The 15,052-nt window shown below is 52.0% G+C and overlaps 1 protein-coding gene across 1 annotated transcript; it reads right to left on the reverse strand.

Annotated features, from left to right (window-relative positions):
* Positions 1–1,388: 1,388 nt before the first annotated feature.
* On the reverse strand, positions 1,389–13,423 carry PLAUR (plasminogen activator, urokinase receptor). The gene is made up of 7 exons (XM_054588575.1): positions 13,277–13,423; positions 11,667–11,777; positions 10,426–10,569; positions 4,894–5,049; positions 4,025–4,159; positions 2,733–2,879; positions 1,389–1,939 (listed from the first exon to the last, which is right to left on the reverse strand). Exons 1-7 carry the CDS (start codon positions 13,332–13,334, stop codon positions 1,686–1,688), a joined length of 1,005 nt encoding a protein of 334 aa, XP_054444550.1. The 5' UTR covers positions 13,335–13,423; the 3' UTR covers positions 1,389–1,685.
* Between the last annotated feature and the right edge of the window lie 1,629 nt (positions 13,424–15,052).

The following is a 15,052-nucleotide window of genomic DNA, read 5'->3' on the forward strand; positions in this document are numbered from 1 at the left end:
CAGGATTAGGCGGGGCCCCTAAATCCATGACTGGTGACCTTTTAAGGAGAGAGAGATTTGGAGATACACAGCCACATTCACAGAGAAGGGCCACGTGACAACAGAGGCAGAGATTGGAGCGATGTGTCTGTAGACCAAGGAAAGCCAAGGATTGTCGGCAGCACCCAGAACCTAGGAAGAAGCTTCTTTCTAAAGACTTTTGGAGGATCCTTCCCCAGAGACTTTAGAAGGAACGTGGCTCAGCCAGCACCTCGATTGGGACTTCTAGCATCCAGAACCTGAGAGAATGAATCTGTGTTGTTTGAAGCCACCCAGTTTGCCAGTTTGTAGTAATTTATTATAGCTGCCCTAGGAAACGAAAGCAGCTGCCTTTCCTGCTTCTGCTGCACATGGACATCTGCTGGGGTTATGATGTCCAAGGCAGCGCCTTCGCCCACTTGTCTGGTGCCCAGGCTGAGACGCTGGAACATGTGCGGCTCTCTCTCCATATGGCATCCGTGCATGAGCAGCTTGGGCGTCCTCATAGCATGGCAGTCTCGGTGCAGGAGGACTTTGACGTGGCAGCTGGCTTGCCCAGAACTAGACAGTTCCTGAAAGCTTGGGCCCAGAATTTGGCGTGGCATAGCTTCCCCCATGTTCTATTATTGGTCAAAGCAGTCACAGAGCCGCTCGTGTTCCAGAAGTAGAGAGATACAGGCCCCATCTCTTTCAGGCACCACTATGACAGGTAGTGACATGTGTGTTGAGGAGCTCCTCAAAAGAAACCCTGCTCCTCACCTAGCCCCAAGTGCCATGCCGATTGACTTATCATTTTCCTCATTTGCCCCAGGGCCCCATGTAGTGTCTCTATGAGCTTGCCTCAGCGAACCCTGGAAAATGTGACCTCTTCAATATTGAGCTCCCAGAGTGCCACTGAAATGGTAGTTCTGTGTTTTTGTTGGTCAGTCGGAGGATACCCTAGGAAATAGAGCCCAGCCTTCTGCTCCTGGACCCAGAGCATCAGGGGAAATGTAGTTCTGCCCTTGTTCCTCGTTGCAGTGTATCACAGCAGTTCGGGCAGGCAGGTCGTCTCCCATACACCGCCTGTCTCAGAGTCCGCAGGAAATGCAGACATCTCTCCACAGAACAACAAAGTGGTCTTGACCTTTGGAGTTTGGGAGAAGAGACTGGAAGGTTAGTGCTTAGGTAGGTGAGTCAGAAGGCTGCATTTGGAGCTCAGAAATGGATGTGGAGGCGACTTAGGGTGGAAGCCCTCATGGGGCTGCTCCCAGGCCGAGGCCTCAAACCCCTGGGTCCTACCAGGTGACCCCCAATTCCAGGAAGGGCCCCCCCATCTTTAGAAAGATAGATGCTATGGATAAGGTCAGATCTGGCCGTGTTCATTGATATAAAAATCTTTATATAAGTATAAAATATTAAATAAAACAAATATTAATTAATAATAACAATAGCGGCAGCAATATTAGTAACAATAAGAACTCTTCTGCTGGCCCGCAGCCTTTGTCCGGCTTTTCTCCTCTGGTTCTCGTACTTCTGTGAGACAGGTGGTTTCACAGCTGGGAAAACTGAGGCTCAGAAGAAACAGCACACTGGCCCGAAGTCACACAGCAAATATGCAGGACTAGGAGCTCAGGGAAGGGCAAAGGGGTCCTCTGGATCCAGCCAGGGCAGGGAGAGTGTGAGGGTCAGGTCCAGAGGAGAGTGCCTCCCCATAGTCTCGCGGTCATCAGTAGGGTGACAGTGAGGCTGAAGTGGGCAGGGCCAGGCCGGGGGGCGCCCCCCATGTGTGGCTGGCCGTCCTGGGTTGGGTGATTACAGCCATTTCCGGTACAGCACGAGACGTTGAGATGGGTCAGGCTGTAGGCTTCAGCCACGTGGAGGCTCTGGCACCATGAGGGCGCTGCACAGCCTCTAACTGTGTAGCGCGGGTTCCCTAGCCCTGAGGAGAGAGAAGACTGTGTGAGGCTCCCAGCTCTTGGGCAGGAGCTTCTCACTGCGTGACAAGCCACCTTGTGGTGGACGTTACCTGGAAAAAGCAGAAGTTCTAACTGTGGTGCAGGGGATCTGGGGAGTCAACATTATTCTAATAATAATGCCAACACATCACTTGGCCTTTTTGCTCTCGTAAGTGTATGATGGGGTTTTACAGAACCACCAGGACAAGTAATCTGGCCACAGACTGAATGCAGAGGCACATGTGAAGACCCAGCTGTCTTTCACTAAAGACACTAAAGACTTATCTACAAAACTATATAGCAATGCCAAAATTCTTGTTAAATTTTTTCATTTTGGAAAACATAGTCGGGTTTTTTTCATAAAAATATGTTAGTATGTGATTTTTGTTACTTTAAAAAACATTAATAAATATATCTTATAAAAATGTCGCAGTTTTAATTTCTAATGCATGCAACTAACATGGAATCTTGACATCAAAAAGTCTGAGCACTACTGGAACAGAGACCCTTCCAGGATGTCACAGGATGGAAACCTGGGATGTCCACAGGAAGTCCCACCCCCAAAGAATTCCACATTTCTATGGCCAAAAGATCCATTTCCCAATGGACAAGCCCTAAGTCCTTACTACAATTTGCACCTTGCTCAAGAGAGGGGCCCTAGGAATATCCACCTCGATTAAGTCCAGCTAAACTGAAAGTTGATCTCTTGCAAACCCAACCTTCCCCCCGACCCCCCGCCTGTTAAGTATCCCCTTACAACCTCCCACCGGGCCTCACCATCAGTGCCTGTGGCTTCCAGACATTGATTCATGGGGCCTCGGCAGGCAGTGAGGGACGTCTCTTCAGAGGAACATCCATGGGTGCTGTTCCCCTCACAGCTGTAACACTGGAGGCCGTTCAGTGGCATGTTCTGAAGCTCTGGGACTTGGGAAAAGACAAGAGACCCATGAAATTAGCACAGGGTGGGGATGCAGGGAGGGGTGTGTCCTCCTTCCTTGACTTGACTCCCAGCTCTCAGCCTGAGATGTCACGAAGCCCCCTTGTGGTCGACATTGGAATGGCACTCCCTTTTGGGGGTTCTCTGGACCCTGGTGAGAAATACCGACTCTCAATTCCTCAGGAATCCCTGTCTGACCAGGCACTGGGTAAGCAGCCAGGTAAGATGAAACAGCCCCTGCCCTCACAGAACTTACAATTTAGAAAGACACCATCCCATATGGTAGTCACTAGCTTGAAATTAATTAATAATAATTAAATAAAATTCAAAATTCAGTTCACACGCCAAGTGCTCCATAGCCATTTGCGGTAGTGGCGAACCATATCGCCCAGTAAAGAGAGAGAACACTTCCATCATCATGAAAAGTCAGACCGGACAGTGCGTTATTGAGACGTGATGGATCGAGATTATATTGAAGGGGAGGGGCAGCGAAAGTTTCACTGAGGATGAGACTTTAAGGCTGATACCGGAAGAACGAGAAATAGCCAGTCAGGTGAACTCTTCCGGGAGCTGCGTTTCTAGGGGAGGGTACTGCACGTGCAAAGGCCACGAGGCAGGGCGGCACTGGGCAGTTGCAGAAACCAAATGAAGATGATGAGGCACATGGGTGATGAATTACATAGGGCATAGAGTCTGGCCTCTGGAATTCATTCTCAGAGCAAGGGGAAGTCATTTAAGTGCTTGAGGAAGGACAGTGGGATGATCTCATTTACATTTTTAAAAAGTCTCTCTTGCTGCTGTATCGAACATTGGCCTTAGGGTCTCAGGGGGATCAGAGGGAAAGTTATTGCAACGATCTAAGCAACAGGTCACAGTGGCTCAGGCCAGGGTGCTGAGCAGTGGAAGGATTCGAGAGAATGAAGGAAGCAGCAAGCATGGGTCTCGGGGAAGGTCTGCTAGACTCATTGAATTCTCACACAGTCCTTCTTGGAAGAAGGGCTCGCTATGTCCCTCTTTCAGAAGAGGACACGGAGACCTGGGGTCGGGGGGTGGCCTGCACGAGAGCGGCGACCTCCCTGAAAGCGCCTCCCTGCCCTGATCCCAGACTTACGCAGGGTCCCCCGCTCCTTACCTGGGCCCCCATTGCATTTGGTGGTGTTGCAGCACCGCAGGAAGTGGAAGGTGTGGTTGTTGTGGAAACCGGTGGGGCCTGGGCAGCCAGGAAGGTTGCCACAGCCTCGGGAGTGGCGCTCGTCCCCTGGCCTCTCTGTGTGGGGCAGAGGAGAGCGGTCAGATTGTTGATGAAGGGCTGGCACTGCATTTGCCCATCGCAACAGCCATCTGTCATTTTCTGCTTCATCCTTCATTATAGGACCTCATTTTCTTTGGGGCACCCATATGTGTAACCAAAAGACACCTTGGCGGGTATAGTCACGTGGCTAAATTCTGGCCAATGTGATGTAAGTAGAAAGGTTTAAGGGACTTCCAGAGGAACCATTACAAAAGGAGAGGTGTCCCCTTTTTGCCCCTTCTTTTTGCCTTCCTTCTTCCTGGCACTCGGGCATGAGGCATGGAACTCTGGCAGCTATTTCGGACTATGAGGCAATCTTGAGAAGGGAAGCAACCCTCGTCAGTGTGGCTTAGTTGGCTGGAGTGCCATCCAGTAGACCAAAATGTTTTGTGTTTGATCCCCGGTCCGGGGGCGTACAAGAACGCAACCAACCAGTGTTTCTCTTTAGCGTCAATACATAAGGATAAAAAGATTTTTAAAATAAAACAAAATAATGGGTCTCTTAAAAAAGAAAAAGAAATAAGAAGGCATCTGGGTTCCTGACGACTGTGGAACTGTCACTGTGGCCCTGGACTTCCTATCACCGAACATTTTGTGTGTGAGAGAACTAACTTTCTACCTTGCTTACATCCCTGTCATGGGGGGATTTAAGTGCAGCCTTGGGGAGGAGTGAAGCAGGGAGGAGGAGCTGCTGGCGGGTTAGAGCTCACCTTCCGGGCTCCGGTGAGTCACTACGTCCAGGCACTGTTCTCTAGGGTGGCGACATTGAAGGCTCCTGTCCCAGCCCCTTTCACAGCTCAGATCTGAAGAGGCGCAGGAAACACACTCGAGGTACCGGCGGCTTCGGGGGAATTTGGGAGCCCTGGCTGATCGGGGAGAGGCAGGAGGGTGAGCCCATGGGGACGGTCCTGGACGTCCAGTTCCCCTGAAGACTCGCCTCAGCATCAATTCCTCCTCTTCAGTCAGTCATCAAGACCTACCTGGTCATTCTGAATCTTTCTAGAACTCATTCCCTCCTTTCTGATCCCATGACCGGGCCCAGCTCAGACCTCCTTCAATACCAGCTTCCTCCTAGGCCTCCCTGTCTGCATTCTCGCCACTCCCACCCTAGCCCCAGTGCATCCCCACATGGCCCGAGAAAGATGTTTCTAACACTCAACTCTGAACCTGTCTCTCCCCTGCTCAAAACCCTTCCACGGTTCCCAACTGCCCTCAACAAAAAAATCCACCATTCTCAGCGTGACATTCAAGGCCCACCAAAGACTGGGTCCTGGCTACCTCTCCTTCCCCATCTCTCTCCACCAGCCCCTCGAACTCTACTCCACACAACTTCCCACGGTTCCCAAACATACATGCTGATGCATCTAGCCTTTGCACCGGCTGTTGCCTTGCTCCCTACTTTCTCTATCTCCTACTCATTCTCCAGGCATCACCTCCAATTTTCCCTCCCCCAAGAAGCCGTCCTTGGCCTTTTAGGCCACTTCAAGTGCCTCTCTGAGCTCTCCAATCCCAGCCCTGCTCTCTCCAGGTCATCCCTGTCTGGTGACGGGCTTGTTTTCCTCAGTGGACTCTGAGTCCCAGGAAAGTAGGGCCAAGGCTGTCTGGACACTGTTGTGTCCCAACACCACCCAGCAGCAAGCCTGGGCCAGAGAAGATATTGAAAAAATATCCATTGAATGAATGAATGAATAATTACTTAAGACCCTTCTAATGTTCCTTGTGGTAGCCAGTCTCCAAGAGAGCCCCCAGTGATCCCTGCTTCCTGGTGTTTATGCCCTTGCGTAGTCCTTTCCCATAAAGAACAGGGCTGACCCATGTAACCAAAAGGACACTGTGGCAACGGCGGTGTGTGATTTCTGTGCTAGATTGTAAAAGACATTGCAACGTTTTCCTAGCTCTCCCTTGGGTCGCTTGCTCTGGGGGAAGCCAACTGCCATGTTGTAAGGACACTCAAGCAGCCCCATGGCAAGGACCGCATGGTGGGAACAGAGGCCTTTGCCAAAGCCAAGCAAGCGGATCATCCATGCGGGTGAAGCTGCCCTGGGAGCCTTCAGGTGACTGTAGCTCAGCTGTCATCTTGACTACAACCATGTGAGAGATGCAGAACCTTCTAGCTAAGACACTCCAGATTCTTGACCTTCAGGAACTTTTGTGAAATAATGCATGCTTATTTTTGTTTTATGTTTCAGGGCAATCTGTGATGCAGCAATAGATAAATAATTCACTACCCAAGTGACTCAGGGATCAAAGCTGCACTTGATTGATCTGTGATAACTTTGCTCCTCACATGGACCTTTCAGGTCAGGCTAAATGAAGGAGTTCTTTTCCCTGGATTCACCAGTCATTCCTCTGCCCAGGCCTTGGCTCACACAGTCCTCAAGCCTGGCACGCCTGCCCCTTCCTGACCCCAGATATCCAAGTTGAGTTTGGGCCAAGTCTTAGAGACATAGGAAAGCATCTCAGCCAAGGCTCGCAACTGGCAAGCCAGCAGATGTAATTAGGTAAATCAATTACATCAAAGACCTAATCTCACCCCCCCTCAGAGCAAAATAACTAAAAGGCCAACAACAATCCAAGCCTTCTCACACGAAATTCCAGGAGAATCAAAACACAGGCTGCCCTCATTGCCAAAATAACTGTCTCATACCACCCGTGGGTCTCCTTTGGGGACCCTTCTTATGTTGCTCTTCTAAATGCGGGTGATCCTCAGGGTTCAGTGTTAGGTGCTTTGCATCCCTCTTGGTGCACACTCTCTCCCACGGGGATGTTCCCTATTGGCATGGCTCCATTTCTGTCTACCTGCTGAGGGCTCATAAATCTCTCCCCAGGCAAGACTTCTCTCTGAGCTCCACACCTACGTACCCGACTGCCTCCTGGAGGCCCCCTGGCTATCCCTCAAACAGCGGAATCTCTCCATGCCCCACATGAAATGCTCCATCTTCTCCCCAGACCTGCTCTTCTCCTGAATCCCACATCCCTGAGGTGGCCCCAGCCAGCGCTGCAGGGCGGAAACCTGGCAGACTCCTTTGTCCTCCACATTGAGGTATCAGTCTGGACCTTCTACAGCCCTGTCTTCCAGTTCTTCAGTCCTTTTGCTCTGCTATTTCTGATCTCTGTGAAGCACATCTATTGAGTTCTTAATTTCAGTCACTGTTCTATATCTCCTGTTTGATTTCTTTAAAAAATGGACTCCGGATTTCTGCTAAAACTTATCCTTTCCTCCATTTTCTTGAATATATTGATCATAACTATTATAAAGTTCCATAAACACTCCCACATCTGAATCATTATGAGGCTGTTTCTCTTGGTGGATTTCTCTCTTGGTTTCTGGTCAATCGGTCCTTTTTATTTTCTTCAGGCTATCTTGTAAGTTTTGATTAGATGCCAGACATTACAGATGAGAATTTGTAAAGACTCTGAATGATGAGGCTTCTTTCAAAGAGGGTTAGGTTTTCTTCCTGCTGAAGACTGGAAGTATGCATTTAGGGCTCGCGTATTTCAGCGTTGCTCCTACTCCAAGGGTGTGGCCTCAGAGAAAAGCCTGAAATGGTTACCAGGGCCTCTCCTTCCAGCTTGGCAACTTGGGTCTCCCCAGCATCATATGCCTGCTGGAATCTTTGCTCAGTTCTGTAGCTTCCAAGATACTATTTGCTGCTGAGTTTCTTGGAGTCTCACCGTATGCATGTACAGCTTGCCAATAACTGAAGGAGGTCATTTGCAGGTGTGGGGACTCCCTTTTCTGTGGTTCCATGCACTCCAGGATTTTGCCTCTCATTTTCTAAACACCTTGGTAACCCTAAATGCCACCTCTGTCTTCTTAGTCTAGCAACGATCTCTTTCTGTTTGGGTTCAGTTTCCCCTCCACAGCAGCAAATGAGAAAGTGCACTGAAGGAAAACCCCAGCTTGTCTGTGCAACTCAACGTCTGTGCTTCCCCATTTCAAAGATTGTAGCACCTCAGCTTTCTCCCTTCATAGGCTGCTCTCCAATGACTTCAAATAGCTGTTTATAATCCATCCAGCCTTCACAGCTCTTGTTGGGGCGGGGGAGGGTTAGTCTTATATAATCCACTCCATTGTGACCAGAACTACAAGATCATTGCCACTCCGAGTCCATCCACTTCTCTCCATCCGCAGGCTCATTGTCTAATGTGGCCACCTTCATTTTCACCTGCACGACCTCATCCACCTCCACGTTGGTCTCCCCTTTCCTACCTTCCTTCCACCATGGCATCCCTCATCACCTCATCCCTCCGTCGCCGCGCCCCTCCCATCTCCCTTCCACTCCGAGCTCAGAATAATATATGAAAAATATAAATCTGATTGGAACACTCTGCTTCAAACCCTTTCATGACCTCCCACCATTCCCAGATAAAGGCCATGTTCCTCATGACAGCCTAGGAGGCCCTGTGGAATATGATCCTGACAATTCTATCGGTTGTCTAGCCCCGTTTTTCCCTTTCTCCAACCACACCACTTCCACTCACCTCCAGGTCTTTGCATTTCTTGCTCCCTTTAACTGGAAAACCCTTTTCACTGTCTTTTTAATGGTCCAACTCCTACTCATCCCTCAAGATCCAACGTAGCTGTTGCTTCCTGTAGGAGACCTTCCCTGGCCTGAGTCGAGTATCTCCTCACGGGTCCCAGAGGCCCTGCTTTCACTCATCCCAGCCCCGGTCACTCTGGCCTCTGTTTCCCCCATCTCCACCCTGACAGTTCTGGCCGGGTTTCCCCATGACAGCCCTGACCCGTCTGGGCTTCTCGCATCCTGCCGTCACTGGGCGGTGACGGGTCTGTCACGCCCTCCCCCCGCCACTGGACTGTGAGCTCCACAGGGGCCAGGCCCATGGCAGGCTTGGTCACATCTGTGTCCCAGTATTACTTATGTACGGGATGCGGGGTTTAACCAGCTATTCTAGTCACCACAAGCAGGGTAAGATGGCATTAGAAATGTGGCTGATAGAGGCACATCAGCTATTAAACTACTGAATTGACGGCTGCTGCCCCAAGCTCTCTGGTGGACCCCCGGCCACCGCCAACTGTTCCCTTAGAATCCTCATGCCACCAGGAGCCATCGCGTAACTCCAGGCACAGCAGGGGCCCGCCAGGGCTCTCTTCCAGTTGACGGATGCCTCTGCACTGACCTGTATCGTTAAATACTTTGAATATTATCCCGTCATAGAAGCATTACTTAGACCCAATGATCAGTGCTTTCCTTAAGCGCATCTAACCGAGAGAGGAAGCTGGTCTCCCCTCTCGTCACTTCTTTGGAAATGAACATCTGATTCAGTTCCCACTAATAGATTCAGTTTGAGGTCAGGACGGACGAGTACAAGCACAGGTTTCTGCTTACTGATGGCACTGTGTCGGGACTGCCCTTCACCATTTCCTTCCTCATGAGGGCCAGAAAGAGGAATGAGTCTCTGCTCATCTCCAGCAGGGGTGAGTCCTTCCCCACCCTTCCTCTCCTATGGGAACTTGAGGAGTTGGTACCTTTCTAAGTCTTTTCCTTAAACCGACCAGAGCCTAAAGCCACAAAACTCAACACAAGGGCTTATGGAAGAGTTTCTTCATGTTCTTCCTCACTGCCGAAGTCAAAGAACATCTATTTTAGGGAACTTTCTGAGCCCACTGCAGCCTGTGATCCCCTCCTGTCCGACTTCCCTCACGAATTTTGAGTCTCTGACATCTCTGGTCTTTGCATCCTGATCCCCCAGCACCTACTGCCTGAACCATCTCCTGCCCCGTGGGAAAAGTCACATGGCAAATCATCAGTGAGATACCACATCTCCCTCTTGAGTGGGTGTATGTGCGCATAGCTTCTTATGGGCAGGTGTTGCATCTTATACATAACAACCATAGAAACAAACACGTATGGGGTGGGATAGGGTTAAGCCTTAACCGTTAAGGGACAGGCATGAGTTTGTGGGTGGGATTGGGGACCGTTTGAGATGAGACGGAGTTGATTAAGGGATGGGGTTAGAGATGTATTTGGAATAAGATGAATTTGAGTTGGAGGGTGTTGAGGGTAAAGTGAGTTTGGGGATGGGATTGGAGGTGAGGTTAAGTCGGGGCTGGGAATGGGGCTGGGCTGAAGATGCGTGTGGGGTAAGGACAGGTCTGAAGTGGGGCTGGTTCTGGGGTGAGGCGTGGAGTTGGGGTGGCCCAGCACCGAGGCCAGGACGGGGTGACGATGGGTGAGTGGAGGGTGGGGGGTGCACGCGGCAGGGGCTGTCCTACGCACCGGGGCTGGGCCGGTTGCACAGATCCGACCCACACACGGCCTCCGTCAGCGTGATGACCTGCATGCCCGTCCGGTAGCTCATGGTCCTGTTGGTCTTCTCTGAGTGGGCACAGCCTGTCTCCACCACCTCCAGCTCTTCACCTTCTGTGAGGAATGCATCGCCGTCACCCCAGAGGCTCCCCAGGGCCCAACCAGCCTCAGCCCTCCTGCTCTTACGGTAACCGACTCCTGTGGCTGAATCCCACGCCTCTACTCTTGCTTGGGTCCAACTCTGCCTTTTCTCGCGTTAACGCCCCTCGCCCGACCTACCCCTCACAGGGAGCCCATCTTCTCTCAGTGACAACACGGGGGCCTTCTGGGACCTACTGGATCCATCTACCCCTCCCCTGCCACCCAGTTTAGCAATCTTAGCGGGGAGATACCTCTAATAGAAATTTTTAAAGGAAAATCCTTTAAGTTTACCCAAAATGATGATATAATACTGTGTATTCATCACCCAACTCCCCAAAATGTTAGCATTTTGCTATGTTTGTTTCAGATATTTTAAAAATAAACTAAACGTAAAGGATACAGCGAAAGCCCCCTGCCCCACCGCATTCCCCTACGCCCTGTCCAGAGCCAACCACGGGTGTAAGAAATTCTCACACGTTCTATGCCTAACAACATACACTATTGTTTGACATATTTTACACTTTAAAGGTGTCATACTCTGTAACATGCTTTTTTTCTCTCAGCCTCATGTTTTTGAGATGTATGCACGTTAATACCCACAGCTCTAGTTTCTTCATTTAAACTGCTGTGTGGTATTTCATTATGTGATTACACCATAATTTTCTCCTCTGCTGCTGAGTGACTTCAGGGTGTTTCCAATTTTCCATTTCACAGATATTCCTGCTAAGAGCATTCTTATACAGCTGTCCCTGGGCACGTGAGGCCAAGGTTCTTCGGTGTGTCTATATTCGTGGGAGTTGAGGTGCTGACTGCACGACACTCTAATCTTCATCTATACCAGACGCTACCAGAGCGCTCTGCGGGGCAGCTGCAGCGTTTGACTCCTAAAAGCAGGCCCCGCAGCTCCACATCCTCACCGACCGCAGTGTTGTCAGATTTTTAAATGCTTGTCAACCTGGTGGCTGTGAAACAGGTATCTTTGTCCTTTGGTTGGCGCTTCCCTGAGAGCTGGTGAAACAGGCTCTCTTGGTCACTCGCGCTCCTGGGGGCGCCGCAGTGCGGGAGCTTACCTTCCCAGACGAGCAGCGCCGTGCTCCTGCAGAGATCCTGGCCCGGCGCACACTCCTCCACGCGGCAACGCCCGGCCCTCTCACAGTGCACGCAGCGCAGGCCCCAGGTGGCTAGGGGGAGACGGAGGGGACAGCGAAGGGTTTGTTAGATAGCTCTGCGCCAGGACTCCCCTCTTGTGCGTCCCCCGACGTCCCAACGCCAGGACCGGGTCTGGCAGCCCTGTGGTTCGCGCTCCACGTTCGGCCGGCCCCCGGGACCCAAGGCGGCGTTCGGGCCAGCGGCGCTTCCGGTCTCTCTCTAGCTCAATGGCCTGTCTCCGCACCTCTTTCCTAAGGCTCTATCCCCGGCCACACGTCCTTCCCTGAAGTCTTGCCCTCGCTCGTTTTTCCCTTGACATCTGTCCGCGTGCGGGGCCTCGGCCTGAAAGCCCCATCTCCGCCCTCGCACCCCGCCGGCTGGCGGTCGACCCCGCCAGCTCTCCCAGGGGCGCTGCGGCCTCACCCGATCCCAGAGGGTCCTTACCTTCTCCCCCACTCCTGCCCTGTCCCCCCACCCCGCCCCTTACTAACCGTACCCCACGCACTAACTTCCCCAGGTTCTGCTCCCCTCAAAACCTCCCCCCGACGTTTCCTGCGGCCCAACAACCCCCTCCCCCCGCCCCGAAGTTCTCACCCCGCCCGTGCGCCCCTGGGGGACCCCAACCCTGACTACTCGGCCACCGCGCGGCTGCCTCCGGGCGGTTCTCTCCGCGCCCCCCCCCCCCACCGCCCCGCGGCTGCGCTCCGCGGGCTCCCTCGGTCGCCGGGCCCGCTCCCTCAGCGCGGGCCTCCCCGTGCGCCCTGCCTCTCCCAGTTCCGGAGCCTTCCACAGCCATTACTCATTCCTGGTCTCCAGCGGTCGGAGCGCTTTCCGGGTTATTCATTGCCGAGTAGTCCTCATCCCAAGCAGCGCCCCCTCCCATCCCGCCTCGACTCAGTTTCTTCTCTGTTTTCTGCAGCTTGGTCAACCCTTCCCCCCTTGCGGTTTCCGGGGAAAGGAGGTGAGAGGATCCTTGAGGGGCAGCCCCGGGTGCCCGGCCCCCGGCTCCGTGACGCTCGGCCGGACTCTCTGTGGATCTGGCCCTCAGTGCGCTGTCCTCCCTACGTTTGGGCCCGGGGCGGCTCGACAGCGTGGAGACCGCCGTGGGCGCCCCTTCGGGGACCAGAATCCCACGCATTCTAGCACTGGCTGTGTGATCGCGGACCAGTTACTTAACCTCTCTGTGCCTCAGTTTCCTTCTGTGTGAAATGGGGTTAAAATATGGTTCTGCCCGCAGAATTCGAAATGTGCAAGCAAGGAGCTTAGAAGAGGGTCGGAATAAACAGCGCTCACCAAACGGTGGCTGTCGTTAATGCCTTCGCTCAGCCAGCGTTTCCTGAGTGCCTACTGTGTGCCAGGTACTGTGCCGCGAGGGGCTGCCGATGGCAGGAGAACAATTATTTGGGGGGAGGGCGGGGCCGGGGACTGAACTCCCCTCCTCCTCCAACTCCCCAGACTACGAGTCCCGTCTTCTCCCTTCCCCGCCGTCGGACCCGGTTCCCAGAGCAGGTGCTGGGAACCCAGCCTCTACCTGGAATGCAGGTTTCAACCAACAGCAGCAGCGGCAGCAGCGCTAGCGGGACGCCCATGTCCGGCAGCGGCCCCTGGGTCCGGCAGCGGCTCCTGCCCGCGGCCTCCCTGCTCCTCTGAGTCTGGCCCCGGGAAGGAGGCAGTTTTGTCGTCCCGGGGGCCCCTCCCCGACGTTTTGCGAAAGAGCGGGCGAGTCAGCCCTTGATGAGTGGGCGCCCCACCTCCTCCCCCGGGCCCCCCCTTCCCCAGCCCGGGCAAACTTTCTTTCCCGGGGCGTGGCCAGCCAGGAGTAGGGGGCTGGCTCTGCTCTGACTCACGTGGTCATGGGCACAGCTGTACCCAGGCCGCGGGGTGCAAATTCCAGTTCTCCGTCTTCCTGCTACGGGATCTTGGGCGAGGAACTGCAGTTCTCAGATGAAAACTCGTCCCTATAGAAATTCGTGGCCGATTATTGGATAATAGAGGATTTTTGTTAGTTTTGTTAGGAGGGACAATGGTAGTGTGGTTATGTGGGAAAATATCTTTATCATTTAGAAATGGATAGTGAAATTCTGGGGCTTGAAGTAATATAATATCTCTAATTCACTTTAAAACACTTCAGCCAGAAAAGTAGATAGTGCTCTTCTGACAATGGTTTTGTGGTTATGTGGCAAAATTGTTCTTAGTTTTTATAGCTCGCTGAAATATTTAGAGGTTCATGTCATTAATGTCTGTGTTTAATATATACTTTAGGGAAAAAAAGGAAAGGCAAAATAGCAAAATATTTGTATCAACTAGATAGAGGTAACTTGTATGTCATTCTGTCTCCTTTTCTGTGTGTTTGTAAAGATTCATAATAAATTGTTTTTCATTTATTGATTTTAGAGAGAGAAAGAGACAGAAGAAGGGAGGAGAGAGAGAAACATAGATTCATTGTTTCACTTGTTAACACACTCATTGGTTGATTCTTTTATGTGCCCTGACTGGGGATTGAACCGGCAACCTTGGTGTGTTGGGATGACGCTCTAACCAAATGAACTGTGGCGCGGGCAATACATTTTTTTAAAAAGGTAAGATAGTCTCCATCTCAGGATGCTTCTGACCAATCAGAGCCCTTTAGTGCAGGCGAGGTTTCTGAACGATTGCTGACCCGCACGGAGGGCCCAACAAATTCCTTCAATATTTACTAAGTGCCAGGAATTGGTCCAGGACTGGGTCACAGCAGGAAACAAAGCAAAGTCCCTGCCCTTGTGACAGGGGGGAGTAGATATGTGTAATCTAATCTTCAACTGTCAGGCAGTGATAAATAAAATGGAGAAAAACAAGCCAGGTAGAAGAAGGTGCAAGGTACAAGTGAGGCGTGGTCAACGTATGGCGGGGGGGAGGGGGGCAGGGGGGTGATTCAGGGGGGCTTCCCGGAGCAGGGGGCACGCGAGCTGAGACGGAATGTGTGAGGGAAGAAGTTGGCGAATGGTCTGGGAAGAGTTCCAGGGGAAGGAAACAGCCAGTGCAAAGGCCCTGAGGAGGGAGTGTGCCTGATGATGTTGGAAGAGCAGAGAGGCCAGTGTGGCTGGGACAGAACTGGAAAAGGCAAGAGTAATAGGCAATGGGCAATTAGTAGTTAACCTCTACCACTATAGTAATGATGAAACTATTGTTATTAGTCATTCATCTAAGCCTTAAGCTAATAATTTAAAGATAAAGTAGAAAAGTCCTAAGGAAACCCTCTCTCCTGAGAGACAGTATATCCTAGTGATTGAGAGTGTGTGTCGGGGGTGAGGGGTGGGGGGTGGTGGCA

This window comes from Pteronotus mesoamericanus, unplaced genomic scaffold (assembly GCF_021234165.1).
Source record: "Pteronotus mesoamericanus isolate MK-2021 breed Mesoamerican mustached bat unplaced genomic scaffold, CSHL_Meso_final scaffold_137, whole genome shotgun sequence".
Classification (NCBI taxonomy): domain Eukaryota; kingdom Metazoa; phylum Chordata; class Mammalia; order Chiroptera; family Mormoopidae; genus Pteronotus; species Pteronotus mesoamericanus.